This window comes from Durotheca rogersii (genome assembly GCF_024521655.1).
Source record: "Durotheca rogersii strain YMJ 92031201 chromosome Unknown GGS23scaffold_34, whole genome shotgun sequence".
Lineage (NCBI taxonomy): Eukaryota > Fungi > Ascomycota > Sordariomycetes > Xylariales > Xylariaceae > Durotheca > Durotheca rogersii.
Genome location: NW_026251265.1, coordinates 305,931 through 332,010, shown reverse-complemented (window position 1 = coordinate 332,010; position 26,080 = coordinate 305,931). Strand labels below are relative to the sequence as shown.

Below are 26,080 nucleotides of genomic sequence, written 5' to 3'. Positions count from 1 at the left end.
CCTCGCTCCCCGGATTCTATCATTACATCCTGCTCTCGTAGTACTCGAGCGCAATCCAACACCCCTCCCCCCCCCCAGGTCCCTCCCCTTTTTTTTTCACGCCCCTTGCATACATCCCTCTTTCGGGTAGCAACAAAAGGAAATACTAATATAAACAATAACAAATAAGGGCCGTCTCTCACGTTAAATGGGTATCGTTGAACCGATACGTGGGGATATACCGAAACCTCCGTTCCCCCTGCCCGTCCCTCTTCGCCCTTCCCCCCTTTTCCCCCCTCCGCTACTCCCCCCCCTCTCCCTCCCAAGGTAAAAAAAAAAGGGCCCAACCGGATTTCATCGTGTTTTTTTTTTCCTACTGTACACAGCGAGGAGGGATCTGATGGCCAGATGGAACGGAGGGATGGGGCGGTGTTATTAGTCGTGAGAGCAGTGATGCTGTTCTTGTATGGGGGTTTTTTTCTTCTCCCGGTGCGTAACAAATGTCGAGCAGATAATAATACTTCGGGAATCCCGTCTGAGATGCTACCAGCTCTGTGTCCGTCGAACTCCCCGGAAAAGCGAAACAGAGTCCGTACTTTCAAAAAAACAAAAATTTGCAACACCAAAAAAAAGCCGAGTGCCGATGAAGAACCGTAAATGCGTGCGTTAATCTTCCAGACATAAGAAACGAGAGGGCACGTGCTGCTCCTGCCGTCGCGCCCGCCCAGCACGATATCATCGTGAAGGCTTTGGGGGGGGGAGGGGACGGGGGTCATCTCTGTCACCCAGCGGAGGTTGCTTCGGCTTCGTGACCGCTATGGGTCGGATTGTCGCATTCAGTCGTCGTCGCCCCACCAAGGGATGGGGGAGCCGACTCCCCCCACGGCGCTCAGCCTCACGGAGCTCTTCTTGCCCTTCTTGTGGCCCGCGCTGGGGGGCGGCGCCGTTAGGAACCTGTTCTCGGGCGAGGCGGGACTGCGCGATCGAGAACCCCCCTTCTCCGTCGACGGCTCGCGCGCGGCGACGGCGCCCCGCCGGTGCGCCACGGCGGGCTTGGCGTTGCCGAAGTCGGCGTCGGCGTGGATTTCCTCGTTGACCGCGGGCGCGAGCTTCGGCAGGTTGTTCGGGAGCGGGGCCTCCTGGACGGGGACGCTCCGCGGGCTCACCGGGCTCGAGTCCGGCCGCGGCCTGCCTCGCGGCTCGGGGCTGTCGCCGCCGAGCTTCGACGCGCTCCGGCCCCGGCCCTGGCCCTTGGGCATCGGGAACGCCAGCTCCTCGTCCATGAACTCGCTCAGGTCCGGGCTCGGCTCCGCCTGGTCGACCACGTCGATGCTGTCGATCGGCCGGTCCAGGTACAGCAGCACCCGCTCGTGGCGGGCCTTGCCCGTCGTCGTCGTCGCTCGCGATTCGGGCTCGAGCGAGATCCGGAACGGCCTGAGGCCCTTCTCCGTCGGTGCGCTGTGGCTCGTCGACCGCGGCGCGTCGACGGCACGCCGCCCGCTGGAGCTTTCGCGCAGTCGGCCGCGGCTGCTGGTGGTGGTGGTGCCGCCGCTCGGGTTTGCGTACCCGACGAGCGAAGATGATCTTCTCCCCGTAAGCTTCGGTTGCTTCGTCCTCGCACGGGCGTCCCTCGTCTCCTTCTCTGCGAGTTTCGGGTTCGGTACGGCACCCTTCTTGATGCTCTCGGCGCCACTTATGCTGCCCTTTGAGCCGTGTCCCCGGCCGCCCCTGTCCTCTTCAATTTCGGCAATTATGTTCTCCCGCATCCGCGCCCTCTTCTTCCGCAGCGCGGCGAGAAGCATCTCCTCCTGTCTCGTTACAGCCATTAATCTTGCGTTCTGCGGTTCGCTAGCGTTGCTTACGATCGATTCCGGTCGTGTCGATTCCGACTGTCGCTTGAAAAATTCCACGCTACTCGGCGATAGCGGCGGCGTCGGCTGGTCTGATGCGTGAGAGTTTTGCGATGGGCGGTGCCTAACCTGATGTGAGAGGACCTGGTTGAAGTTGCTCGGTATCGTATCTAGCGTCACCGACGACGCCGCTTCCGCTGTAGAGGCTAACGGGGTGAATGAGATCATCCTCGCTTCCTGTACGCTATAAGTTGGCGACAGCGTGGAGCCAAGGGTCCCGGTCGTCGAAACGGACGCTCGGGAGGAGTCATGGCGGGAAGCCAAAGAGACGCGGGTTGCTGTGCTCATAGACGAATTGGACGAATAGGTAGTATTAGTTGATGGCGCTCGGCCATTCTTGGTTTTGGGTGAAGCTTGAGGGATGGTGAGGAAGTCGTTGAGCTGTGTGTATGATGTTGCCTTAGAGTTGGTTGATTTGAGCGAATTGCTAGTAGACAGTCTCTTCGTCTTCAGCTGCCGTTGGCTAGAGGATATGCTGACGTCGTCGCGGGAACTGTTGTCGTAGGACGGTAGAGAGGACCCTGGCCTAGAATAAGTAGTCTCGTCCGCATCCGACTCCGAATCGGTGAGCGACAGCACGCTCTGCTGCTGCCGATCGGAATCCAGGTTGCTCATGATAGAGGGCGTGGCTTTCGAAGTCCGCGTGTGCCGGCTCGATACGCTCGCAGGGTAATCATTTCTCGATAGTGGGCGCAACTGCATCGTACTTGGCGTCGTAGACCTATTGATGGTAGTAGTCTTACTTGTCTGCGAGGCGGTCCGGCTGTGCGTCCATCTATTGTCCGACTCGCTGGCCATAGAATGCGGCAAGGGAGTGGCCGTATCATCACGAGACGCATCCAGACCCTCTGGCTCGTACGTCCGGGCCGGCAAGCGTTGGCTGCTCGAGTGCGCTAGCGCCACCTCCGCCGCGTCCTCATCCTCCTCGTCCTCTTCTCTTAGATCTGTCACATGGCGAAACGACATCTTTTCGTAGTGATCGTACAGCTGATGGAGTCCGCTCATATCACTCGTGCCCTTAACGCGCTCCGCCCTCGTCGTGTCCGCCATCGGGTGAGGGTGGAGATCTGTGGCTCGGGGGGTCCTCCCGGGGCTCGTCGGGGATGCTGCCGTCGGCGACAATATCGTGTGTTGCGAAGGCGATAGGTGGGACATGATAGACGGCGACCGCATTACGTAGCCATTATTTAAGACGGGACCGACCCCATTGGAGTCTATAATATGGTCCTTGCGACTCCTCAGCCTGAGCTTCGAGAAGTCGAGCTTCACAGGTTTCTTCCTCTGCTGCCCCTTGCTGGTGAGCGTCCCGTCGATGTCTAGTAGTGCGCTGGCTTTTGCGGGCAGTCCCTTCGCCATCGCCGAGCTGGAAGTCTGCTGGGATATGGATAGCGGCACCTTGGAAGGCTCGTAATGCGAATAGGCCGTTGAACTCGATTGGGGCCGACGAGAGGAGTCCTCTGTGGCGGTATCCCGGCTCTTACTGCCGAGGGTGATCGCCGACCTCTTCGTCTTTAAGCTCTTCCAACGAGCGCTATATGCGCTGCGCAGTCGCCGCGGCATGACTTCCGACTCTTCCTCCCACGTAGTATTTCCATAATTTGTCCCAACGAGTTGGTCTTCATCCCCCTCCAAGACGCCGGACTGGCTGGCGCTGCTCTCGGATATCGATATACTAATGCCGCTAGTCGAGCCCGTCTCCCACGATCGTCCGTTATCCTTGCCTCCGATAGGCGACGCGGGCGCCGCCCTACTAGTTCCCAGTATCTTCTCGGCCTTCGAGAGGGAGTTCGAAATGGGTATGGGAGGCGCTTGCTTGGGCGGGCGCCCCGGCATGGGGAATGTGAACTTGGATTTTTGGCCCATCTTGCGTAGAACGAGGGACCAACACCTAAGCTAATGGACAGGACTTGAGCAGCTCGGCAGAGAGCCAATTCCGTCTCTCAAACCCGAAGCGACCAAGTTGAACTCAGCTTCACAATACGACAAAGTGGAAATGAGCCGAAAACCCCTCGCGTGGACTGCTCCCCTCTCCCTCTTCGGTAGGAAGCACCTGTACGAGTAGACCGACACGTGCGATTGGTGTCAGATGTCGGCAGCAATCCTTCTGTGCTGCGGGATTGCGGCTTGGGAGGTAAAACGGAGGCACTAGTCGCAAGGCAATTGCCGAATCGTCGTAATACGGGTAGGCGATTGGGGTGTCAGCTTAGGTAGGCTCTAGCCGGCATCTCACGAGAAGGCTCCTCTCATATCCCGTAGGTAGAAGAGCGTGCGGTTGTGGTCAGCATGGTATGCCTCGCCAATGCGGTGGTCTCGAATCGCTTCCGAGGGACGATGTTTGCGCGTTTCAACAACCGGGTTTGAAGGCGAAAATCCACGAATCGTATGTTCGGTGAACAGATGCGAATCTGCTCCGCATGCACCGACGGGCGCCGAAGTAGGTAGGTAGGTAGGTAGGTAGGTGGTGGTGCCGTGACAGCGGGCTCAGCTCCCTCTCTCCCTCCCTCTCTCTCTCTTTCTCTCTGTCTCTCTCTCTCTCTCTCTTCGCATATACAAACACGCGAGCTTTCTCTGTGTCTTGGCCTCTCTGACCTCTCTCACGCTCGCGCAACCAGCTATAGCTTCCTCAACTCAGGAAGCCCTCGTCCGATCCCAACATGAGGCTTGCGGCTGACAGCTCGCACGTTCGTCAATAGTGGACACGGGCGGTAGAAGAGATGGGAAAATAAGGAGGGACGAGGGGAAGGGCCACGAAGAAAAGAAAGTGACCTAGTATGCCGTTACGACACGGACAGATTATCTCTCTCTACGGCGCTGGATATATTAAAATTGGGGAATCCCAACAATGTACCCTTTCTCCATACAGTAGAGGCAGGTAGGTAATTAGTACTTGAGTGAGGGTACGGGGCGTTGGATTCGCTGGCATGCGTGCGCATCCGTATATACGAACCGACGAGTCCCTATGAGTAGAGAGACAAGGCCCTTAGTAACGGAGGCAGCAACAGAGAGGCGCCACCATACCACCACCCCTTCTCTGACTTGCATATGTATGTAAATGTATGTAGGTGTATGTAGGTAGGCGTCCTGATTCCTTCCCGGATCGCTGCTCAGCGGTACATAGTATTGGAGGAACTATAGGTGTCGACCTGACCTTGACCTGGTCACCAAGGCCGAAATCTGAGCGTGGTTTAGGGCGACGGACGAACCTGTCACCTACCCACTCACACGCCCACTCCAAGCCGCCGGCACGATGGGACGATAGGGGCACGGGCACAGGCACAGGGCTCCAGGCCCAAAGCAGCTCCGGTTGACCTTGCAGTTCCCAGATTGCAAAACGCAAACGAGCCGGCATGGTCGTCGACCCACCGGCGGCGACCTTGGCGCAACCCTGCAAAGCCTCGCACACCGACAGGCTCCTCTCGTCTCCCTATGCGTCGACACATCCCGCTAGCATGTCGTGTATGTGTACGTGTATGTGTATGTGTGTATGTTCATAGGTGCACAGATACACGACATGACATATGTCCTCGGCCTGGGGAGGTAATACACGACGGCCAATGTTGTGCTATGGTACGTATGTGTGCACGATACTCCACCGGGATGTGTGGATGCTTAGTACGTAGGCATGAGAAGGGGAGGATGGAGGAGGGTGGAGAGTGGAGATCTCGTTCGAAGAAGACCCCTGAATTCGACCCTTGCCCCCTGTTAGCTGGCCCTCAGTCTTTAGTACTTCAATATCGAATCGACGATACGCGAAAAGAAAGGGAAAGAAAAGGCACAGACTCGTAGGTGGTCGACGTAGTATCGCGCGGTGGGAACTAACAGCGATCAGGAGCAGCAAAACCAATAATTGGAAGAAGACCCCAACCAAAATACAATAAAGGAGCCAGAAATAAGAAAACCCGACGCGAAACTATCCGGACGTCAGTCGATGCTGTTCACGGTATCCCCGGTTCAATCAATACGATCCTCTCGCGCCGCTCGAAAACGAGGGCACCGTCGTGTGCTGCCGCGTACCCAATACCTAATAATGGCGCGCCTAGCCCGAGCGAGAAAGGGTCAAGTGTACAATTTTGATTAGGATCCGGCTGTTGGCCGGCTGGATTTATTGCCTCCTTAGGCAAACGGACAGGGTTCATGGAAGTCGGCGAGCCTGTTGACGATGGGATGGCGTCGACGAGGATTGGAAAAGAAAGCCCCTATCCCCGATTTTGAGAATAAAACAGAAAAGAGATTCCTGTGTTCGAGGAAAAGCACCAACCAGCTGAACGGTGGTGACGATGGCGATGACGATGATGGCTTGCAAGCAGGACCTCCGCACGTACGTACATATGCACACACATACGCATTATCATTACGACATGGCCCCATGAAGCCATCCCCGACAGCGTTGCCCGATGATAGTGTGCTTAAAGTAATGTCATGTATAGTACACCTATATATCACCCTGTTGTATAATAACTTAATGCCTGTTTTATTATCACTTATTACCACGTGTGCTCGCGAACAGACCCAAGTCCGTTCATCAGGACATGGAGGCGACGGCAGTATGGATTAATATGTAGGTCGGATAACCCTCTGCACTCGGCAATGCGTATATACTACGTCCAACAGCGTCCGCGGACTGGTGCCAACTAGGCAAGGAAACCACACGAGCCAGCCAGCCTGGCCTCCTCAGCCTCATCAACTCTCCCTTGACAGCTAGCAGTTGGTTGCATCTGCTGAAGAGAAGGCTGGCTGGCCGGCCGTTTACCCAACCGCCACCATCATCATCGCCAACAGCACGACGCACAAGATCTACGCAAGTAGCGTCCCCGGGGCATCTCCCCATGCCGCAAATAGACAGCCTATCGAGCCTCCGCCGATTCGCTATCGAATCTCGATGATTCCGATAGGCGCGGGCGTACAGGCTAAATCTGAGCTGCCCAGCCACATCGCACAGGACCCAACGAAGGTCCCCCCGAGCCCGCGCACCTGGGAATAGCTAGTCCGCCTGTCTCTTGTCTGTGCTGCTCGTCTGGTCTGATCTGGTCTGGTCTTGCAGGAGTCGCCCACATGGCAAAACCTGCCCCATCTCTTCGTTCCCTCTCCGTCTCGTATGCGCGCTCAGACATTTTTAGCCCCAGATAGATAATTACCGGACGACCGCCGCAGGCGTATGCGTGTCTCAGTCTCAGCCAGCGTGAGGCGGACACGGACGAGGGTTGCCTTAAACACGCGTGCCCCCACTCCCATCTCTCTCTCTCTCTCTCGTCCTCTTCCCCTTCCGGATCTGCAGCGCGGGACGTGGAGCGACGCCGCGCCGGCGAAATATTTATGCATGCTAGGTGTCGACCGAGGAGAGAAGGGCAGAAAAGAAACACACGCCCCTGGTCCCGCTCGTTCATGCGACATGCAAACGACAGCGACCGTAGCAGCACATCCATCAGGAGGTCGGTAGGTATGTAAGGAGTACATACATACAGACCTACTCCCCCGACGTTATACACATACGATCTACCTACACATACTACCTCGCTATCTACTGCAGACGTCCATCCCGCCAGCCCCGTCCCGCGCGCCTCCCACGCATCACCTCCCCTCCCCCCCCCTTCTCTTCTCAAGGCTTAACCCAGACCGGACAGGCGCCCGACCACGGCGTCTCGATCTATACAACACTCGCCCACCCGCACGCACGCACGCACACACAAAACAGCGACTAGGCGAACGGCCCAGCTGGCCGGGAGTCCTCTCCCTTTCCAGCTACCGCGGCGCGCGAGAGCGAGAAGCGAGCCTGTCCTGGCCGCGAGGAGCGGCTTCGCCGGCTAGCCCGGCCGCAGCGAGGGGGAGGAGAACGCTCCTCTAGCCTGACTAACACCTGCCAATTCGGCGTACCTACGAAGCGACGAGCCGCGGTTAGTGATTCCGCTTTCCATTGCTGCGATTATTTTCAGCTCCCTCCGTGCAAGGCTCCTCCTAACTCCTCCTTCTCCTCCTCCTCGGCCGTCGAGCTTCCCCGCAGCGGTAGGGACAATGCATGTCATGTTACCCCCTTAAGCATGCGTGACTCGCAGCCAGCCGCCGCCCCGTTCGTCATGGCTTGGAGCTTGTCCTCCCCCCCCTTTATTTGTTTGTGTGCATGTGTATGTGTTATCGTTTTCTTTCCGACGCCAGTTGCGTACGTGCATGTGTTCTCCGCGCACCGTGTCACGAGCCACGGAAAGGAACAGAAGGCGTTGGACAGGGACGCGACAGAGAGAGACAGAGAGCCCGACTGCAGGCGGTCTCATGCGAAATATGACAGGTAAACACGTAAGGGGAGTAACACGTCAATCTCTGGGCGGGAGGAGGGGGTCATCTGCTCTGCCGTGCGCGGAAATTCAGGCATCGCCGTCCCATGGCGGCGGCATCTCCTTTTTCCTTGCCTCGGCGCGCTCTCGCTACGGGTGCGGCTCGGTGCGGTAACGATGCAGACGGCCATCTAACAGAGCCTAGACCTTTCTCACCCCGTCGGCGTGTGGGCGCGATGGACACAATATACCTAGGTGTGGCACCCACACACAACTCCATGCCTACATACACACACACACACACACATACACACGATGCCAGCAGACGGGTTTTCGGCCATTCTCCCCCACCCACCTCGTCTCCCCCCCCCCCCACCACTACCACCACCGTCGTTTGACGCGACAGGCAATCTGGCGCCGGCCGGAACGCGCGCGCGCGTCGTCGTGGATGTTGCAATCTCCTCGCACGATGGCGGCCGGGTGGGCGGATGTGTAGAGAGTGGTAACACCCACAATCTGACGGTCCGCGCAGCAGATTAATGACTCTCTCTCTCTCTCGCGAATAAGCATGCCCCCAGCCGACATGCGAAAGCAGAGAGGTGCGTGTGTATATATGCGTGTGTGTGTGTGTGTGTGTGTGTGTGTGCTGTTTGTCTCTCTTTCTCTCTGGCCGGGTCTCCTCCTCGAGCCTTCGCAGACGGCTTACACTGTACACGGCTCCCCTCCTCTCCCTCCCCTTTTCTCCTTGGGTTTCATTTGGTTCATTTCTTTTCATCTTATTCATCCGCCCGCGCGGCGCGGGGGGCTAGGTCCTGTTAAGCACAAGAGCCCGCTTCGTCGAGGGACGAACTACACGTACGTCCTGCTACTCATCGACTACGGCATACTACTACGCCTCCTGACAGCAGCCTAATCGAATATAGCAGAGCCAATAACAACACTATTCCCGACTAGCAGCCAGCAAGTAGCAGCTAACAGCCACACAGCGGCATCGTGATACCGTAGCATACTTACTAGACCGTTGCGTAGCACTCTGTAGTGGTAATAGTGGTGATAAGCGGCAGCGGTGGCAGCGGGAGTAATAGTAGCATTAGATACTACCTACATCGGCCAGGCTGTCATCGAGCACCCAACCGACGCATGATTTCCTGGAAATTGCATGACGTCTCGCTTACTGTGGCCGGCCTAGAACAAGAAAGCTCGTCGATCGAGCGGAGGGGGGTCGAGCAGGGAATGCCATCCTTCTAGCCCTCTTTCACCACCCCTCCCGCTCCCCTTCCCTTCCCCCAGCGTCCCATCCATGCCCGCCTTAGGGATGTACTCGTATGTGTATACATAGATCTGAGATACGAAGCCGTCTTCGAACGAAAAGCCACGAGGGACGATGGATGAAGAGGAGCGATGGAAACCCATCCCTACACACACAACGTAAACCCGGGTTATAGGTATACACGCGCACGTACATATGTACGTCTCCACGGGGTCTATCGGGAGGATTCAATCGCCGCGTGCCTCTCAGGCAGCCTTCGCGTCGATTGACTACCCTTACCAATGTCCAGAGCAGCAGCGGCTGACGGAAGTTTGAGATGGTCATCGACATAAGCACTCCATGCCTCTGGTTTTTTGTTTTTAGTGGGCTTCGTCTGAGGAGAATAAATATATATATATATAACACCACGATTATTGGGTCCGAATGGAAAATCAATTGGATTACGAAAAGGAAATGAAGATCGTGATCTCGCGGTTGGCATCCTGACAACCGAGCCACGATCCGGGGTAGGTACAAGCATGCCACGCGTATGTATGTGCCGCCCGTCCCCCTTTTCCCTCATTATTATGATCATTATTCTGCTCATCAACGCGCGCACGCACACACACACTCCCTCTCTCCGCGAATTCAACCTGGCATGTCCAGCCACCGTCACGTTGCCGGTTACTCCCCAAGCACAAGCCCCCCCCCCCCAAGTGCCGTGCCAAGTCCGCGTCGTCGTACCGAGGGCGTCGCATATGTACGACAGCGCCCAGTAATGTCCACAATTGCGTGGGCTCGCGAAAAAGAGAAAGAAAAATTTTCTGATATCCACTGTTTCAAGTCGGAAGCTCGCCCGTTTGTCGTGGCAGGGCCAAGAGAAAAAAAACAGCCGTCGCCGAGAGGCGCCCGCCGAAGGCAGGTATCTGTGTAAAACGCTGTCGTATGACAGGGCAAGTGAAGGTCGGACTTGGCAAATCGCGACGTTGGGCTAAGGGAGAAGAGCCGCCACCTGCCTCGGCTAGATGGCGCGCCAGTGGTCGAGCCAGCTCATCTCTCGGACGCGGGCCCCGAGGAAGTCGAGCAGGCGGCGGCCAGCGCGCGAGCCGATCTCCTGGCCGTCGCGGGCGCGCAGCACCGGCTCGTCGCCGTCCAGCGGGTTCCGGACGTAGTACATAGCGCTAGTGAAGGCGAACGTCTCCTTGCAGTACCAGGACAGCGCGAACGGGCGCGGCGACGGGGCCCTGGAGCCGCCCCACCAGCGCGGGCAAGGCAGGTCGGAGCGCGGGGGGCTCGACATGGTGGCCTGCGAGGGCGAACACGGTTAGCGAAGGGGCTAGGGGGCTAGGGGCTAGGGGAACAGAGGTAGGAAAGGAAAAGGCGCAGGGGAGGGGGATGTGGATGTGGATGGTACGAACGTAGCCTTGAAATCCGCCCGAGTGTGCAATCGAGAAAAACAAGACGACCGTTCTCGCCTCGGCGTATGCCAGATCAAGAGATTCCTCGTGCTCGCGGTGCGTGGCCCAGAGCGAGTCCCGCTGAGCGCAAAGGATCTCTTCGGCCGATGTAGCCTTGAGCATGAAGAATCGAACCGCTGGGGGAGATCGCGACAACTGTTAGTACGGTCACCGGTACGATGATCCTGGGGCCCCGGGACAGAGACCCGTGAGGAAGAAGGAAAAGAGAGGGAGGGGGGATGCTTACGGCCATAGCCGCTCAGTTGCAACTCCCGGGCCCGAATCAGCGGCGAGTCGATCGGATTGTCGAATCTGCCGCCTTGCCACACGATGGCAGACAGGCTCGAGGACAGGAGCGAGGCCGGGGGCGCATCGTCCGCACTCTCGCGCAAGTCTCGACCGGTGCGCGGCCGCATCGCAGGAGGCGACTTCGATCGTCGGTCTGGGACACGGCTCCGAGACGCGGAAGCCACGGGCTGGCCGGGCGCCTGGGCGCCGCCGGCCTGACGTCCGAACGGCAGCAGTTCCCCGGTCTTTTTCTCGAGGGGTTGGATCTGGTCGTCGGCCTGGGCTCTGTGCGGGCGCAGCGTCTCGACACGGGCCGTGTCGTCGGTCAGCTTCAGCCAGCCGATGGCCCGGGTGCCATCGGCGGGGACGGGCAGCGTCGTGTTGCCCGGGCCGGCACGAGTCGGGGCTGGGGCGCCGCCAGAAGCACCTGCGGCGACGCTCTCGCTGCGACCGCGTGTCGCCTGGAGAGGACGATACAGCGAGGTCGCTGTTGCCATCTGGATGCCTCCCGGGCTCGGGGGCAGCATGCCTTGATCTCGTCCTCCGGGGGCAACGCCGCTGCGGGGCTGACTGACGCTGGGGCCGGGAGTCGGGTTAAGCGTGTGATCCATAGGTGCTTAAGGAGATTTTAGCTGTGACCTCAGGAAGTGCTGATGGCGGGTTGAGGGGAGCAGGAGGGATTTGAGAATGCTCTGATCTGATGGGTAGGCCTCAGAGAGAGAAGGCTTCCAGGACTGTTGGAGGAAGACCAAATACCTTGGGTGAGAGCTTCCCTTCCGTGTTCTTTCCTAGGGGTTTGGTGATGCTAGGAATGATTATAGAAGGGTGGATCCCAGGGAAAAAAGATGAACCTGATGGAAGAAAAAAGGGAGAAGTTGTGGGAGAAAATCGCCTACTGGCAACAGAGAAAATAATGGGTGTGTGTGGTCATGCTAGGGTTTGAAGCTGGAGTTCTGAGGTTTGTGGTGGGAGTGGTGTCCCGGGTGATGCCCCATCTAAACGGCGCTTCATGATAGATTCAAAGTTGCTACTGCCAGGCTCACCAGGGAGAACTTCAGCCCTAACTGAGAGCACCTTACTAATATGGCGGATGAAAGATACTGAGAGGCTGCGCTGGAGATGTGATTCTGTCGACGTCACAGAGATCAGCAATACTAGGTGTGAACATTCAAGTAGACAAAGCATAGATCATCAGCTTCCTGCATCTATTCTCAGTCTACAGGAGAGGGCTACAAAGAGGATATTGTACGGTTGACTCCTACTTGAGTAGACTATATACTCTATGTCCTGAGCTTAGATCTCGTAACACCTATCGAGTATATATCAGCGTTCGGACAGACTAGTTGGTCCATAGTTGGCTCTAGACCCCTTGCTATTTCATGCAGGACACACAGGATGAATAAACACTTCGAGTTTCGAGTTGTTGAATAGTAGAGGAGGATGGTAGAGAGAACTATTATCGTATATAGGCGTATTGGAGAGAACACAGCCATTGTGTAGACCTTGCATACTATGCTGGTGGGAGGAAGGAGGCATACAAGACCCCTTGGATGGAGGCGTATATGACCATGAACCTCACTACGTTGCTGCCAAACGTGGACGTCTTCTTGTCGCTGATGATCCCCGCCAGCCACCAGTACCAGAGTGGATAGCCCGACGAGATCCTCGTGATGATTTGGACATGGTAATTTGTGATGGCTAGAATGGCCACGATGAGTTGGGACAGGGCCATGGACCGGACTAATACCGTCGTATTCGCCATGTACGCCGGTCTGGACTCCTCGGTCGTAAGGTTTAACGGCTCCTGGATAAATACCAGTCCCGATTTCATGAGCAAGCAGAGCATAGGAGTAGCTAGGAGGAACAGGGGTATGTTTGATGGAGTCCAGTAACGAAGGAAACCGACATTCCTGTTCGAGGTGTAAGCGGCGCGCCACCTATAGAGAGAGAACTCGGTGCTTACCAATACCGTTCTTGTACAAAGGAATATATGCTTGGAAGATAGTTCGTGCACCAAGGCCGTAACGATGCCTGGGACGGAATCGAGCAGAAGGCCTGATAGGCGGCGACCTGGGGCACTACGAACCCGGTTGCCACCGCGAGACCTCCGAGGATGAGAGAAAGCCGTCGCCGAATACTCGTTAGGGTGGGCGGCGCCGAGAGCTCCCTCAGCAAAGCGACGGCGAACAGGACCCCGTTGAACAGCCCATTGCTGCGGAACGTGGTAGCAAACCCGAACCACATGCCCGAGGCGATCAGGCTCACGTCGTGGGCGACGGTGCGCTTCTGGTCTTGAACACCCTTCGCGAAGAAGAGGTGGCCGACAAAAGACAGGAGCGCGAAGGTGCTCTCGGCGTACGGAGCCGATAAGAAAAGCCCGGCCGGGGATAGGACGTGGAGTAGTGCCGCGATGAAGGATGGCCGGGGGTTCCTCCACACGACCACCCCAAGCTGGTACAAGACCAGCACCGAGAGTAGGTGAGATACATGGGCCACGAAGATTCCAATGAGGGGCTCGACGGGACGAGAGGTCCTGAGACCGAGACCAGAAAGAACTGTGGGGATCGCATCAGGTACACCATAGAGATCGTGGGCAACAGCGACATACCTTGGGCGATGGAAGAGATGACGGTTGGGAGACCTGTACCAAACGCCCATTCCTGCTCAAAAAGGTAGCCTCGGCGGGCGGCCTGGGTGAAGTAGATTGAGTCCCATCTCGTGAGTTTTGTGGCTAGGTCGAAGAGGAGTTCGTCGGGAGAGGCCGTCTCAGGGGCTAACAGAGTGCTCGAGGTGTCGTAGGCCGGCCCGACACCGCTTCCCAGAGCCACGGCTAGCAGAAAAGCCTTCCAGGTTACGAAAGAGCCGACCAGCGACGAGATGGGACTCTGCGGGTTCAGCGAGAACATGATTGAGGTGAGAGAGGGCTCTTATAAGCGCTCGTGCAAGTGGGCGTTGGAGGATCTCAACCGACACCGACGGCGAGAAAGCGCAGCAAGCTCACGGCCCAAGTGGCGCTGATGTTAGGTACTTCCATGGCAGGCTTCAGGAGGTGAGCCACAGTGCAGCCACAGTGTAGCTGTAGATGCAGTGGCCTACCTTACGTAAAGGTACCTAGGCACCTAAGGCATGAGGTACTCATGTACATGTTTGTGTCTAATCAGATGTGAAGCTGCATAAAAATAGAAATGTACACTATCGAAATATTTTCGTTCGAGATCTTGAAGATTGTTGGCCCAGTAGGTAGATCCTAATTACCTGCCTAGCCATACCAATATATGTATGTATGCCTTCAATAAATACCTGCATCAGGTACCCCTAAGAGCTATGTATGTACACAGTTGCCAGCGAGGTATGCCTTCGACTGTTACCCGCACGTGGCTCGGGATAATAGTCATCATTAATTCATTTACCTTAGGTACCTGCCTCGGCACGGTACTGGATTCCGTAGCGATGTTAGCGTACTGCTCGCGCAACCACTCGGCGGCGAGTCGTGCCCGAGACCGAGGCGAGTCATCTGCTGCTGATCGTGAAACGCGTGAAGAATCCCGCCGTCACGAAAAGGCTAGGGCCAAGTGGTGATCGAGCCAGCCCCGTTGTACGGCGTGTAACGGCCTCAGCACCTCTTCGCTGCTGATTCGCCGTGCTCGCAGGACCTCAATGTTCCCGTGGTCTTTTTCGTTTCTACGCCGTTCTCACTATGCCATCCTCACGCCTCCTGCTCGGTCTGACCTTAGGTAGGTACTCTATCGCGACGGAGCGGATGGTACCTGTTCTATGGGTTCGGGAATCCGACTAAGCACGCACGTCATCAGCAGGGCAAGTCATAGATAGCGCAGCGTGAGCCGCCTTCCACGTTGGTGGTGGTAGGGAGGGTTGGATCAGCGCCATCCAGGGTGGACACGGCCTATCGGTTCCCATCGACCAAGCCCATCTCAACTCTTGTTTTAAGCATAATGGTTTGAAACGCCGTCTCTCCAGGGCGCGGATTGGCTTTTCCTCTGTCCCGTCTCGGACTCGCCTCGTCCTAGCTGGGAGAGCTGAGGCAAGCCGAGGTTCCCGAAAAGGATGGGCGGCTGGGGAGGCGTCCGCGCCAATTCGTACGTGGCTAACCGCGCATAACGCACATGACGGACCGGCTGTCTGTGATGCCCTCTCTGGCAAATCCCGCCCTGCGGAGACACTCGTGAGCTGTCGCCGTCATTGTCTTACACGGATATATTCGTAGGTGTCGGTCATTCGTTGGACGTAATTGTGGCTTGCCTGGGGAAGGAGAATGAGTGGACTGGGATGGGGGCATCTTTACGAATATATTTATGAATACGCTCATATATATATAGACTCTGCTATATAGTAAGAGGGCGAGGTGAGAGAAACCAGCCAAGAGTAAGGGCCGTGGTTAGGTGCCTTAAACGTTAGTAATCTCACCCTCTGCGAGCGATAAGTCCGATGTACACGAGGGAGCAAGAGTCTGCCAACCGCCGAGGCGTTAGTGATAAGATGGTAAAGTCGTAGGGCGGTAGGATCGGGATAGGATTAGGGACTAATCCGCCCCGTTCCCCGAAGCGGTAGACAAGGGGAGGAGGTGTGGTAGGGATGCCGTCTAGTGGTGAAGTCATCTAGGTTAAGTCGGCCGAGCCCGGTCTGGCACATGATTCCACGGTGGTCAGACTGCCAGCGTCGACAGCCAGCACCGACTGCCGTATGGGATGGACGTACGTTCCATTCACCGACTCCTCCTCGCGTGCGGCGATTGGGCGACGGCTGGTCACCGACTGCTTCGCACACACACTCAACATACATACATTCGCCTAGAGTACAGCGGATGTATGCAGGTGTGAAGGTGTGGAGGAGGTAGGTATGGTACGTTGCAGTCTGGGTACCGGCTCTGCCTATGTAGGGGGATGCAGACTAGGAGAGGCAGAGAAGTCCCTATTCGGTCGACGGCCACATGTGTGTTGGGTTGGCGTCCCCGCTAGATCGACAGGAGCGAGAGCGAATGCAGTTAGGTAGGCAATATGAATCTGTCTCTGGCTCTCTCGCTCCCCTGTCGCCGGTATTTTCGGTCTCGGCCACGAAAGCCGCATCAACTCGCTGCCTGGCCCTTGCTGGACGCCGTCGATCCGGCGCGGTGTGCACGTACAGACGACAAAAATCGCTCTCTCTATTTTTGCGGGTGGCGCGCGCGCGCGCGTGTGAGGAGGCTCGGGAACGTCGGAAATGTCGAGACGATAGCTGCTTGGACCTGAGAAGAAGCGCTCACCAAATGGGTTTGGCAGACGGCCGGTGGGTTGGGAACGGAATGGTCGGAGCACATGACAATATATCATCGGTCTACTAGTACATGGTGGGAGGGGTCCAAGCCCTAGTGTGGGCCGCTGAATATGGTGGGAAACGGAGGAAGGGAACTGGAGAAACGGATGGATGAGCCCCTCGATCGGTACCTACCCAGCCGCCTACCTGAGGTGGGCAGCATAAGTACCCAAGACCGACGGCGGCTGGCGACACGGCCGGCCCCATGCACGATGCGTCGGTGGGATGGGCAGCTAGAAACCCCGATCAACGACCATAGGATTAGAATATCGACAGTAGTTCTGCAATGGTATCGAGATATTGACGCAGCAGCCAGGTAAGGTGAGAGTAACTAAATAAGGTCATCGTTTCGAAAGGGCCGATGGAGTTACGGCAAAGCGTGACAGCCGACGAGCTGCTGCGACTAGCATGCTGCCTGCCGTCTTCTGGAAGCCTGGGGAAGCTCTCGACAGGGCTGTTCGTTCTCCCTTCATCCTCCTGCGATCCCCTGGCCCTCTCCGTTATTAATATGCCTTACTTACGTGTAAGTTCTCCGCACGCTGTAAGCTGGTTCCCTGAGCCTCTGTGGTTTCGGCAGCGACACAATGGCTGCCGCCGGACCTGTACCCACCGCTGGCTGACTGGTCACCTAGGTACCTCAGGTAGGCACCTAGATGATGTGGTTAGGTGCCTCGGGTCGGGCCTATCTGTGTCTACATGCCTATATGTACAGGGCCCGTACGTACCTGTAGGCGGACGTGGACTAGCGAACAGCCAAGCGAGCACCTGTCCGCGCATGCATGTTAGTGTAATAGAGGCGGCGCTGCGTCTTACCGACCTTCGCTGTCGCCCCGAGTTGCGAGTCGGGCTGGTCCACCTTTGCTTGCCCACCAATTTCCGATCGATTCTGGCGGACTCTCTAGCCCACCACATAGTGGGCTCTAGTGGGCTCTAGTGGGGGGGCTCAGCGGGTGTCTAGCGGATATCCGTCTCCCTCTAGCCTGTGACCAGCCGCGCTGAACTCGTCAACAAGCTGTATGTATGCGCGTGTAGGTATGTGTGTGGATATACCTGTGGATGTATGTGTGTTATGGGTATGGTATTAGGTATTGAGTTGTATGTAGGTAGGCGCAAGGCCTCTAAGATAGGCATACATACAGCTAATGTGGTAGGCCTCCCCGCCGGACCCTCGGAGGATCAGTGAGATCCCGTCTCCATCGTCCGTCGAGCCTCGGAAATGATTTTCGCTTTCGCTTTGCAGACCAGCTCAACCTAGCCAGATCGTGCTTGTCGTCATGTCCTCGCTCCTAGATCTCTCTCTCTCCTCTGATTTCCACTCACACACCTGCGTACCTCGCGCTTCTATTGTAGATACATGCCACTTATCCGTAGCTAATACCTACCTCCTACCCACATCCAGACTGACAATACGCACGCGTGGTTGACCATAATAAACCAGCCCGCTGCCCGTCCAACCCCGTCCGCTTTCTCTTCTCTTCTCTCATTCTCTCCTGTTTAGCCGTTGGAGACTGATTTGTTGGCCAGTTTTCGATATTCTTCCTCCCCCCCTTGTCCTGTCCGTCTTTCTTACTTTTCCCTGTATTGTGGCTCGCCGCCACCTGATCACGATTCCGTGTTATCGCATCAGATCAGACATCAGACATCTCCAACCCGTTCTTCCCTGCAATCGACCGTTATTATTATTCTCAATTCGGTGTCTTACTTGTCGCGCCTCTCTCTCTCTTCTCTCTCTCTCAGTTATTACGTACCACACAGTTCTCAACCCTGTCAGCAACTCTCTCTACTTTACACACATAACACAGTTACCTGCTTATTCGTATTCTTATTCGACAAGCTCTCTCCCGCTCCACTCCTCCCTACCCCGTTGTCTCTCTCTCTCTCTCCTCGCGCCCTTCTAGAATCGCTTATTCGCGAAAGAACTCACACTGCGGGTCAGACATCCAGTTGTCGTGAGTGGGAGCCGAGACCCGAGAAGACGCTCGGCTGCGAACTCCCACCTTGAGAATATCTGCGAGTCAGCCAACGAGCCAGCTACACACATAAAGACACGAGACGAGAGCGAACTGGCAACCTCGGATCCGAGTTTTGCGTCTGTGGGACCTGACGACACCGACGAGAGAAAGCCAGACGATACAAATATATACATATAGAGTGGCACATACGTGTGTGTGTGTGTGCACATCTAAACCTACTGTTCCTGACTTACTACGTAGTATATACGTATGGATGTATGAGCGCATGTATGGGCGTGCACCCCATGGCTTGACGGCGATCCGGTCCACTCGTGCCTCGCTCGCTCACGCAGACATACCTGCCTACACGCGACTCTCACCACCAATCCCCTCCGAGCCACCCCCTGAGCCGGACCCTCTCGCACCCCCTGCCCTCATCTGCCCTATTAAGGTCCCCTGGCAGCCCTAGTCCCGGGTCCTTACGCGTTTCCCAGGCAAGCCAAGCAGTTCCGCCTGTCAGGTCGTCCTCAGCTCTCCACTTTATCAACCTCCTGTCCGCCGCTTAACCCTCAACCGGCCCCACGAGGAGGTGTTCAAGTCCCTATCTGTGTGTTGCGACAAAGTCCCCAGTGTAGCGCATCGAGCCTACCCTGAATTATTAAGTTCCAAATTCGTCCTCGACGGGGATCGCCAATCGACCAGGCCTTCTGGAAAAGCTTGGCTTCCTTGCGCCAGTCGTCTCTTATAAGCGAGTGCCGGGGGGAGACGGGAGCAAGGGAGAAAGGTTGATGAGTTGACGGTTATTAGGAAAAGTCATGGAATAACCATCACTCTCATCCGATATTGCTTCTTATATCCATATACTCGCCCGTCGAGGCTGCTCAATACTATCCATCGACTCGACATTTCCAATTACTGACCACTACCTACCTACCTTACCACACTGCCTTCCTCTTCCCTTTCGCGCAACACAGCTATAGAAAGTGACGATCTGGGCGTTGATGGCTGTTTCTTCATGATGTTTCTGCACTCGGGAGCCAGCCTGCACGGCCATGAATACTCGAACCGACCTGCCCCCCAACCCGGCCCGCGACGCCATCCGCTTCTGCGTTCTGCTCTCACGCCACCTGTTAATCGAACATCGTCTTATCCCATCAGTGCCGAAGAATCACCACCTAGTGAACCCGTTTCGCCGAGCGAGAAGCGGAGGAGGCCCCTGTCTGAGCACCTTCCGCGCAACCTCGACGCGGTCGTGAGATTTCGGGAGCCTGCTAGATGCTGCTCGGCGGCGACCGTTGCGCGGCCCGAAACGATGAGCGAAGAGGAGGACATCTCCTCATCGTCCGAGGGCGAGGTCAGCGAGATTTCGTCTCCGGCTCGTCGCACTCGCCGGAGGACCCCCCGGAAGAGCACGACCTACCTCCTCGCCCATCCCCCGCCGGGGCCGCGCAGCAAGCAGCTAATCCGCATCCGTCCCAAGCTGCTCCTCCAAATACAGCAGCTGTCCGCCAAGACGCGACCGACCCCCATCATTGACGTGTATCCTTCCTCTGCCATCGCCAAGTCCCTGATTGTACCCTTGCTGAAACGCTTTCCTCTCATTGCGGGCATCAAGAAGGAGCTGGGCATCCAAGATGTGATGCTAGTGAAGAGCGAAAACTACGCGATGAGGACTTCGGTGGTGGACAGCGAAGACGACGAGGACACTATCAAGTCACGCGAGCTGCTCGCCATCTTTAGTCCGTCGAGGGTCGAGGATAAAGCTGAGGTGGTGTTAGCCAACGGGACTGTCTGGGTTGTTACCCCGCGGCTCAGCGGCGGCAGTGTCTACTCGTATGAGTTCGTCTCTGTCGACGCGAGCGGCAACACGATCAAGGCGCGATGGGTTCGTAGGCAAAATACCCCCTCCGCTTCGCGATCGACGCCGGGCACCCCAACCTCACCTGTCGCACCGTCATCGGTGCTGCCCTCGACAGACCATAAATTCACCTTTAGCATCATCGATCCGAACTCGCGGCGCCATCCCGTCCTGGCCACGCTCACGAACACGTCGCTCGACATCCTCGACAGCTACACCACCGTCTCACCATCCTCTAACAGCTACCCGCCGACGTCACCCTCCGCCCCCGGGCCCAACGGGGAACCCAAGGGCTCGGAGCGGACGACCCGGGAAGTGGAGGGCTGGCAGAAGTCCTTTATCACGATATCTGCCGTCTGGGTTATCCTGCGTCACGGTTGGTGCCCGAACTGCAAGCGGGAGGACGTGGGACCGCTCTCGTCCGCGTCCGCTTCGTCACAGGCGGACGCGAGCTCGTCGGGCCGCAACCGATCCTCTAGCAACATCTCGGACGCGGCCGCCCGAGCCTGCGGCGTCCCAGACGCAAGTAACCGCCGCCGGTTTTCAGGCGCCCTGAGGATGAGCGAACCGCCCTCGCCGGCCGGTCTGCCTAGGAGGACGATGTCGAGCGGGGCCTCGTTCGCACAGAGGCGCAGCGCCCTGGCCGACAGCGGCGAGCAGTCGGGCTCCGGAAGCGGCAGCGAGCCGACATCTAAGGCTGCTAGGAGAGCCTTCAGCGGCGACTGGGGCGTGGAGCTGGCTAACCGCGGCTCCCTAACCGCGATCATGGACCCTCCCGCCTCGTCCTCCCAGCCCCGGTCGGCCCCGCGAGGTGCCGAGCCCAGCGACAGCTCGCCGGCCCCGGCCCCGGCCTCGAATCCGGGTGCGACGAGTGCCGGGGGCCAAGCCAGGTCGGCGCACGTCTCGCAGGGCAGCACGCCCGCCGCTAGGGGCGGGGCCATAGCCATCGAGCTGGTTAAGAACCCGGCGGCCCCGAGCGGCTCGCGCGAGCCCGCGGCGGGCGGCACGACGCCGGCGGCGGCAGCGGCCGAGCAGGAGGAGCGCAGGTCGAAGTGGAGGAGCATGACGAACTGGCTGCGCAAGCTGCAGGGCCGATAGAAGGGCTTGTGCTGCCGCTGCTGCTGACAGACTCTCAGGAGGTCGATGGCATTTCCTACGCACATTACGCATACACATATACCCATACATACCCGCTCCCCCCCCCCTAACACACACACACATGCTCGCACGCTCTCTACTATCCTCTATTCTGTTGCATGACCTGGAGTTTTTGGGATAGAAAATAGGCCTAAGTCGGTGGCGGTTTCGGATGGATGGATGAATTAACGGCAGGGACGCCGGAGGGATCCAAAGAGAGAAAAAAAAGAAAAACAAACCACAAAAAACTTTGTATCGATCTGTCGATCACCGAGTTACATACTCGCAGCGAGTGCACGTCTCGAGCTTCGAACCGATCCCGCCGTGCTCGGCGATGCGAGCGCGCGAGTGAACACGCATACATATATATACGCACAAATACCAGCAGAAGCGGCCCCTTCCCTTCCCCAACCCCTTCGGCCCTCTCCCTCTCTCGCCCTCGTCGAAGGCAGCATACCCGAGCGCGGCACCCGCTCTCGGACTAGCTCCGGCGCTATCCTGCGCGCCGGGAGGTGGACGATGGACACGGAAACGTGAGAAGGAGAAAATGGGGGAGGGAGGAGTGGAAGCGAGGTCGGTTTCCGCTAGCGTAGAGGCGCGGACGCAAATATGTGTCTCTTTACCTGCTAGGGCACGAGAGAGTAGCGAATTTCCGAGAATTCCTAACAATATCAACGACGATAAGCATACCATCCCGAGCGTGATTACGCGTGTGTTTATGAGTGACGCAAATGCTATGTCTGTGTGATCAATGGAGAGGGCGGTAGGGGAGGGGTATGGCAGAGAGAGTTAAGTTCCTCTGGTTTCGGTATGCTTGGCACGGATATTGTACCTGACCTGAGGGAGGACTAACGTGTCAGTGTGTAGATTACTGCCGTCTGCGCCGGCGTATAGGTAGGTAAGCAACCTGCCTAGTAAGCATGCGTTGCCCATCCGTCCGTACTACGAACACACCGAGGTACTACAAATACCACGCCAACGGCTCGTCGTAGAGTTGCAGAGGCGCCGCTAAATAGGCTGGCGTAGCCGGTTGCGAAACGATGCACGAAGCTGGGTTGGGTTAGGCGATTCGGGGCCCTTGCGAGGCTCTCCTCTCGTGTCTCTCCCCCGGTCCAACCAGCCCCCAACCTCGTGGCCACCGGGCCGCTTTCGTCTCATCCTCGTCTCTCGGAAGCTGAAAAAAAAGGAAAAAAAAGGGTTCGCGGGGTAGGGGCCGGGGTGAGGACACGTGCTGCGCAGATAAGACGAAGGCCTACCGATGTGAAGATCGACGGGCCGCAGGCGTCGACGGCGGGGCCAGACGATGAGGGTGTGTGGGGGGGGAGGGGGGAAGAGGAAATGCCGATGACGGTCTGGCGGTCGCCTCGCCGGCGACCCAGCCGACAGGACAGACCGGGAGCGGAGGTTCCCTTTCGGGAAGCGAGCTCAACAGCCCTCGCCCCCCCGTCTCGCAGCCCACACGCGATGCGACGATGGAGGCGGAGTGCGAGCGGAGTTTGTGTGGCACGACGGCAGTGGGCTCTGGTCCCCTACCGCCCGGGTCTGATTTGCCAGAGTGGTTATGGGAACGTGGAATGGATGGACGCGAACATTCATCCCTACAGCCGCAGTGGAGAAGAATACTCATGGGACCCGATGTTTTGCCGGCGGATCGCGGTTCATCGGAGCTCATGACAAACGAATTAGACTCCCCTGACTGGACTAACCGGGTCGCTTTTGCCCCCAGAGCCAAGACCAGATCGCAGGGCCCTGCCTTTCTCGTAGTCATTGCCATTCTAGGTATGTTGTCTCGTGTAGCGCAGGTATATATAGGCGCTGGTGTGATCTAGACGGGGTGGTGTGTTCTTGCCAGTCGCCTCTCTGATACATAACCAGGCCTACGTAGTAGTTACACGGTCCCGTTGCTCTTCTACCATCTCTGATTGACTTAGCCGTTAAACGGTTGGCTGGCCTTGGACTTCTCGTTTCGACAAGGGCAGCTGCTTGGGATACGGCCACTGCGCAACGCCTCGAGGAAGCTCAGTCGAGCCAGGCCGACGCGGTGGCGATGCACATGCAGCAGAACGGCGGCTCTTCGACCGCGGTCATGGAGCTTGGGCCGATTTACATGAAGCCAATTCCGACGAAGCCAGAACCGATCACGGATGTCGCAGCCCGCGGACCGAGCCGCCAGACTAGTAGCAGAGACAGCGACGGCAGTGGTCTGGAGCTCGGTGACGGCCCGCCCCCAGACACGGCGGCGGAGGCCGTACAGAGATGGAACTACCCCCGAAAAAACATCACCCGGGTCGCTGCCTGCTTCTGGTGCTTTGTCGTGATGGGGGCTAACGATGCTGCTTATGGTGTGAGCGACCAAATCCGAAAGAAGACGGCGAACCTTGGCTAACGATTGCTGTGCTAGCCTCTAATCCCATATGTACGACAGCCCCCACTGCCACTATGGTGGCGTTGTCACCTCTCGGAGTTGATGGGGAATATCTAACACGGCACCTAGATTCAAGCCCACCATGGTCTTACGTACCTCGTTGTTTCGCTCATCTTTTTGACGCCGGCTGTGGGCTACACATCAGCGGCATTCCTGAATAACATGATCCATCTGAAGCTAGGCCAGAGAGGTGTTGCCCTGATGTGTTCGGGATGCCACATACTGGCCTACGTGCTCATGGCCGTCCACCCGCCGTACCCTGTCATGATAGTCGCGTTCATGATTGCAGGATTCGGCAACGGAATCGCGGATGCCGCCTGGAACGCGTACATCACCAACATGGAGCGCGCAAACGAGCTGCTCGGCTTCCTCCACGGCCTCTACGGAGCCGGCGCCGTCTTGAGTCCTCTCATCGCCACAACAATGATTACCAAGGCGAACTTACCCTGGTATACGTTCTACTACCTGATGGTGAGTTGGCTGTCCGTTTCGAGTTGGCGAACGGGGTCTGACTAACCCATTAGATCGGTATGGCCGTACTTGAGCTCATCAGTTCCGGCTTCTGCTTCTGGACGGCAACTGCTCGCGACTACAGGGAATCCATTTCCAAGCACTCCAGCACGTCCAACGGAAGCCTTAAAGAGGCACTATTCAAGAGACCCGGCGCTCGCGTAACCTGGTTATGTGCGTTGTTCTTGCTCGGCTACGTCGGCGCCGAGGTTGCCCTTGGTGGTTGGATCGTCGAGTTTATGATCCAGGTGAGGCAAGGCGAGCCTTTCGCTAGCGGGATGACGGCCACCGGATTCTGGCTCGGCTTGGCGATCGGGCGTGTCGTCCTCGGCTTCATAACGCCAAGGATAGGAGAGAAGCGCGCGATTATGGTACGTAGCGCCCCGGGGTCCGTCTTAGCGCACTGGAGACTTCGTTAACTTGTAGGCCCAAACTAATGCACATCGTCAATAGATATACCTCCCACTGACCATGGGACTCGAGCTCCTGTTTTGGCTCGTGCCTCAGTTCATCGTATCCGCGATCGCCGTAGGGCTTCAGGGCTTCTTCCTTGGTCCTCTTTTCCCTGCCGTCATCGTCGCGGTATCGAAGCTGCTCCCCCGACACCTCCACGTCAGCGCCATCGGATTCGCCGCAGCTTTCGGCGGCAGCGGGGCCGCGATCTTGCCCTTCGCTGTCGGCGCTATCGCCCAGGCTAAGGGCGTGCAGGTTCTACAACCAATTATCCTCAGCATACTAGGCATCATCTTGGTATTCTGGATTGCGCTGCCGAGGATGGATAAGAAGAAGGAGTGACAGAAAGGGATTAGACGACGGCTAGCCGTTCGAGGTACTGATGCGGTATGTGTACCTCAGTGATGGCATTATGTAAACGACTAGAAAAGACGGACTCGGCGTTGGGAAATATGATAGTCGGTCCGGAAGTTATCGGTAGTAAGGGTCCGCCCCCCTTCGCCTCCTAAGTCCTATTCATCTCCGAGCCACGCGGTGACGGTGACGGTGACGGATAAGCAATGCAGGTAGGGTCCGAAGAGGGTTCGGGCGTGTTGGCCACGGGCAGATTCGGAATCGAAATAGGTGATTCTGACCCAGGAGCTCCGGAAGGTCCAGAACACCGTCGTCGCATGCAGGCACCGTTATGTATGACTGGGACGATAAACGTGACAAATCCCCTGGATGGGCTGGCTCGGGAGTCGACCTGCTTCCTCGTAGCCGCCTCGGCCGCCCCGAATGGCTTGGCGGAGGACTGGGAAGGATGCAGAGAGGCAGGTCAGGCATACGCATGCAGCGCCGTTGGTGCACACTGCATCGACGCCTCCTGCCTCCCAGGTCTCCCCGGCCCGTCATATGCCCGGGTTCCTGTTATGGAGCTGAACCGCCGGGCCGCAAGCATACCTACATAGACTGTGTGTGTGTGTCGATATCGGTTGGGTGGTAGGTATCCATCCGCAGAGCACCGCCAGTTGGACCTTGTGCGTTGCCGGAAGAATGCCGGAGGGATGTCGCTGACGATGACGAGAGATTCGTCCACGGGTCCAGACCCGGCATTAGGCGACACGGCGTTGGCAGGTACATTACCGGGTACATCTTTACCCCTCTGTGCACATTTGCACGTCAGCACAGACCAAGTACCTTTAAAGTATCTACTGCGTTCACCTACTCGAGTAGGTACCCTGAGATACCCCCTGCTGCTACTGAGGGGCAGCCTGCAGCCTGCAACCGAGTGTCTACCAGGGTAC

The 26,080-nt window shown here is 57.4% G+C and overlaps 7 protein-coding genes across 7 annotated transcripts; 2 read left to right on the top strand and 5 right to left on the bottom strand.

Moving 5' to 3' along the window:
• Window positions 1-732: 732 nt before the first annotated feature.
• On the bottom strand, window positions 733-4,261 carry GGS23DRAFT_331191 (uncharacterized protein). The gene has a single exon (XM_051512956.1). It carries the CDS (start codon window positions 3,750-3,752, stop codon window positions 816-818), a length of 2,937 nt encoding a protein of 978 aa, XP_051368025.1. The 5' UTR covers window positions 3,753-4,261; the 3' UTR covers window positions 733-815.
• Window positions 4,262-10,113: 5,852 nt separating this feature from the next.
• On the bottom strand, window positions 10,114-10,741 carry GGS23DRAFT_586587 (uncharacterized protein). Its single transcript, XM_051517442.1, has one exon. It carries the CDS (start codon window positions 10,702-10,704, stop codon window positions 10,426-10,428), a length of 279 nt encoding a protein of 92 aa, XP_051368024.1. The 5' UTR covers window positions 10,705-10,741; the 3' UTR covers window positions 10,114-10,425.
• Window positions 10,547-11,918, bottom strand: GGS23DRAFT_331058 (uncharacterized protein). Its single transcript, XM_051512953.1, has one exon. The coding sequence runs from the start codon at window positions 11,758-11,760 to the stop codon at window positions 10,756-10,758; it is 1,005 nt and encodes a 334-aa protein (XP_051368023.1). The 5' UTR covers window positions 11,761-11,918; the 3' UTR covers window positions 10,547-10,755.
• Window positions 11,919-12,496: 578 nt separating this feature from the next.
• On the bottom strand, window positions 12,497-14,241 carry GGS23DRAFT_331066 (glycosyltransferase family 76 protein). Its single transcript, XM_051512954.1, has 3 exons — window positions 13,758-14,241; window positions 13,113-13,704; window positions 12,497-13,059 (listed from the first exon to the last, which is right to left on the bottom strand). The coding sequence occupies exons 1-3, from the start codon at window positions 14,053-14,055 to the stop codon at window positions 12,660-12,662; spliced, it is 1,290 nt and encodes a 429-aa protein (XP_051368022.1). The 5' UTR covers window positions 14,056-14,241; the 3' UTR covers window positions 12,497-12,659.
• A 4,792-nt stretch (window positions 14,242-19,033) lies between these two features.
• On the top strand, window positions 19,034-21,582 carry GGS23DRAFT_616412 (uncharacterized protein). Its single transcript, XM_051520785.1, has one exon. It carries the CDS (start codon window positions 19,427-19,429, stop codon window positions 21,365-21,367), a length of 1,941 nt encoding a protein of 646 aa, XP_051368021.1. The 5' UTR covers window positions 19,034-19,426; the 3' UTR covers window positions 21,368-21,582.
• Window positions 21,239-22,155, bottom strand: GGS23DRAFT_586578 (uncharacterized protein). The gene has a single exon (XM_051517441.1). It carries the CDS (start codon window positions 22,097-22,099, stop codon window positions 21,674-21,676), a length of 426 nt encoding a protein of 141 aa, XP_051368020.1. The 5' UTR covers window positions 22,100-22,155; the 3' UTR covers window positions 21,239-21,673.
• Window positions 22,156-23,315: 1,160 nt separating this feature from the next.
• Window positions 23,316-25,245, top strand: GGS23DRAFT_330940 (MFS general substrate transporter). The gene is made up of 5 exons (XM_051512952.1): window positions 23,316-23,750; window positions 23,808-23,822; window positions 23,901-24,302; window positions 24,356-24,712; window positions 24,795-25,245. Exons 1-5 carry the CDS (start codon window positions 23,454-23,456, stop codon window positions 25,134-25,136), a joined length of 1,413 nt encoding a protein of 470 aa, XP_051368019.1. The 5' UTR covers window positions 23,316-23,453; the 3' UTR covers window positions 25,137-25,245.
• The last annotated feature ends 835 nt before the right edge of the window (window positions 25,246-26,080 follow it).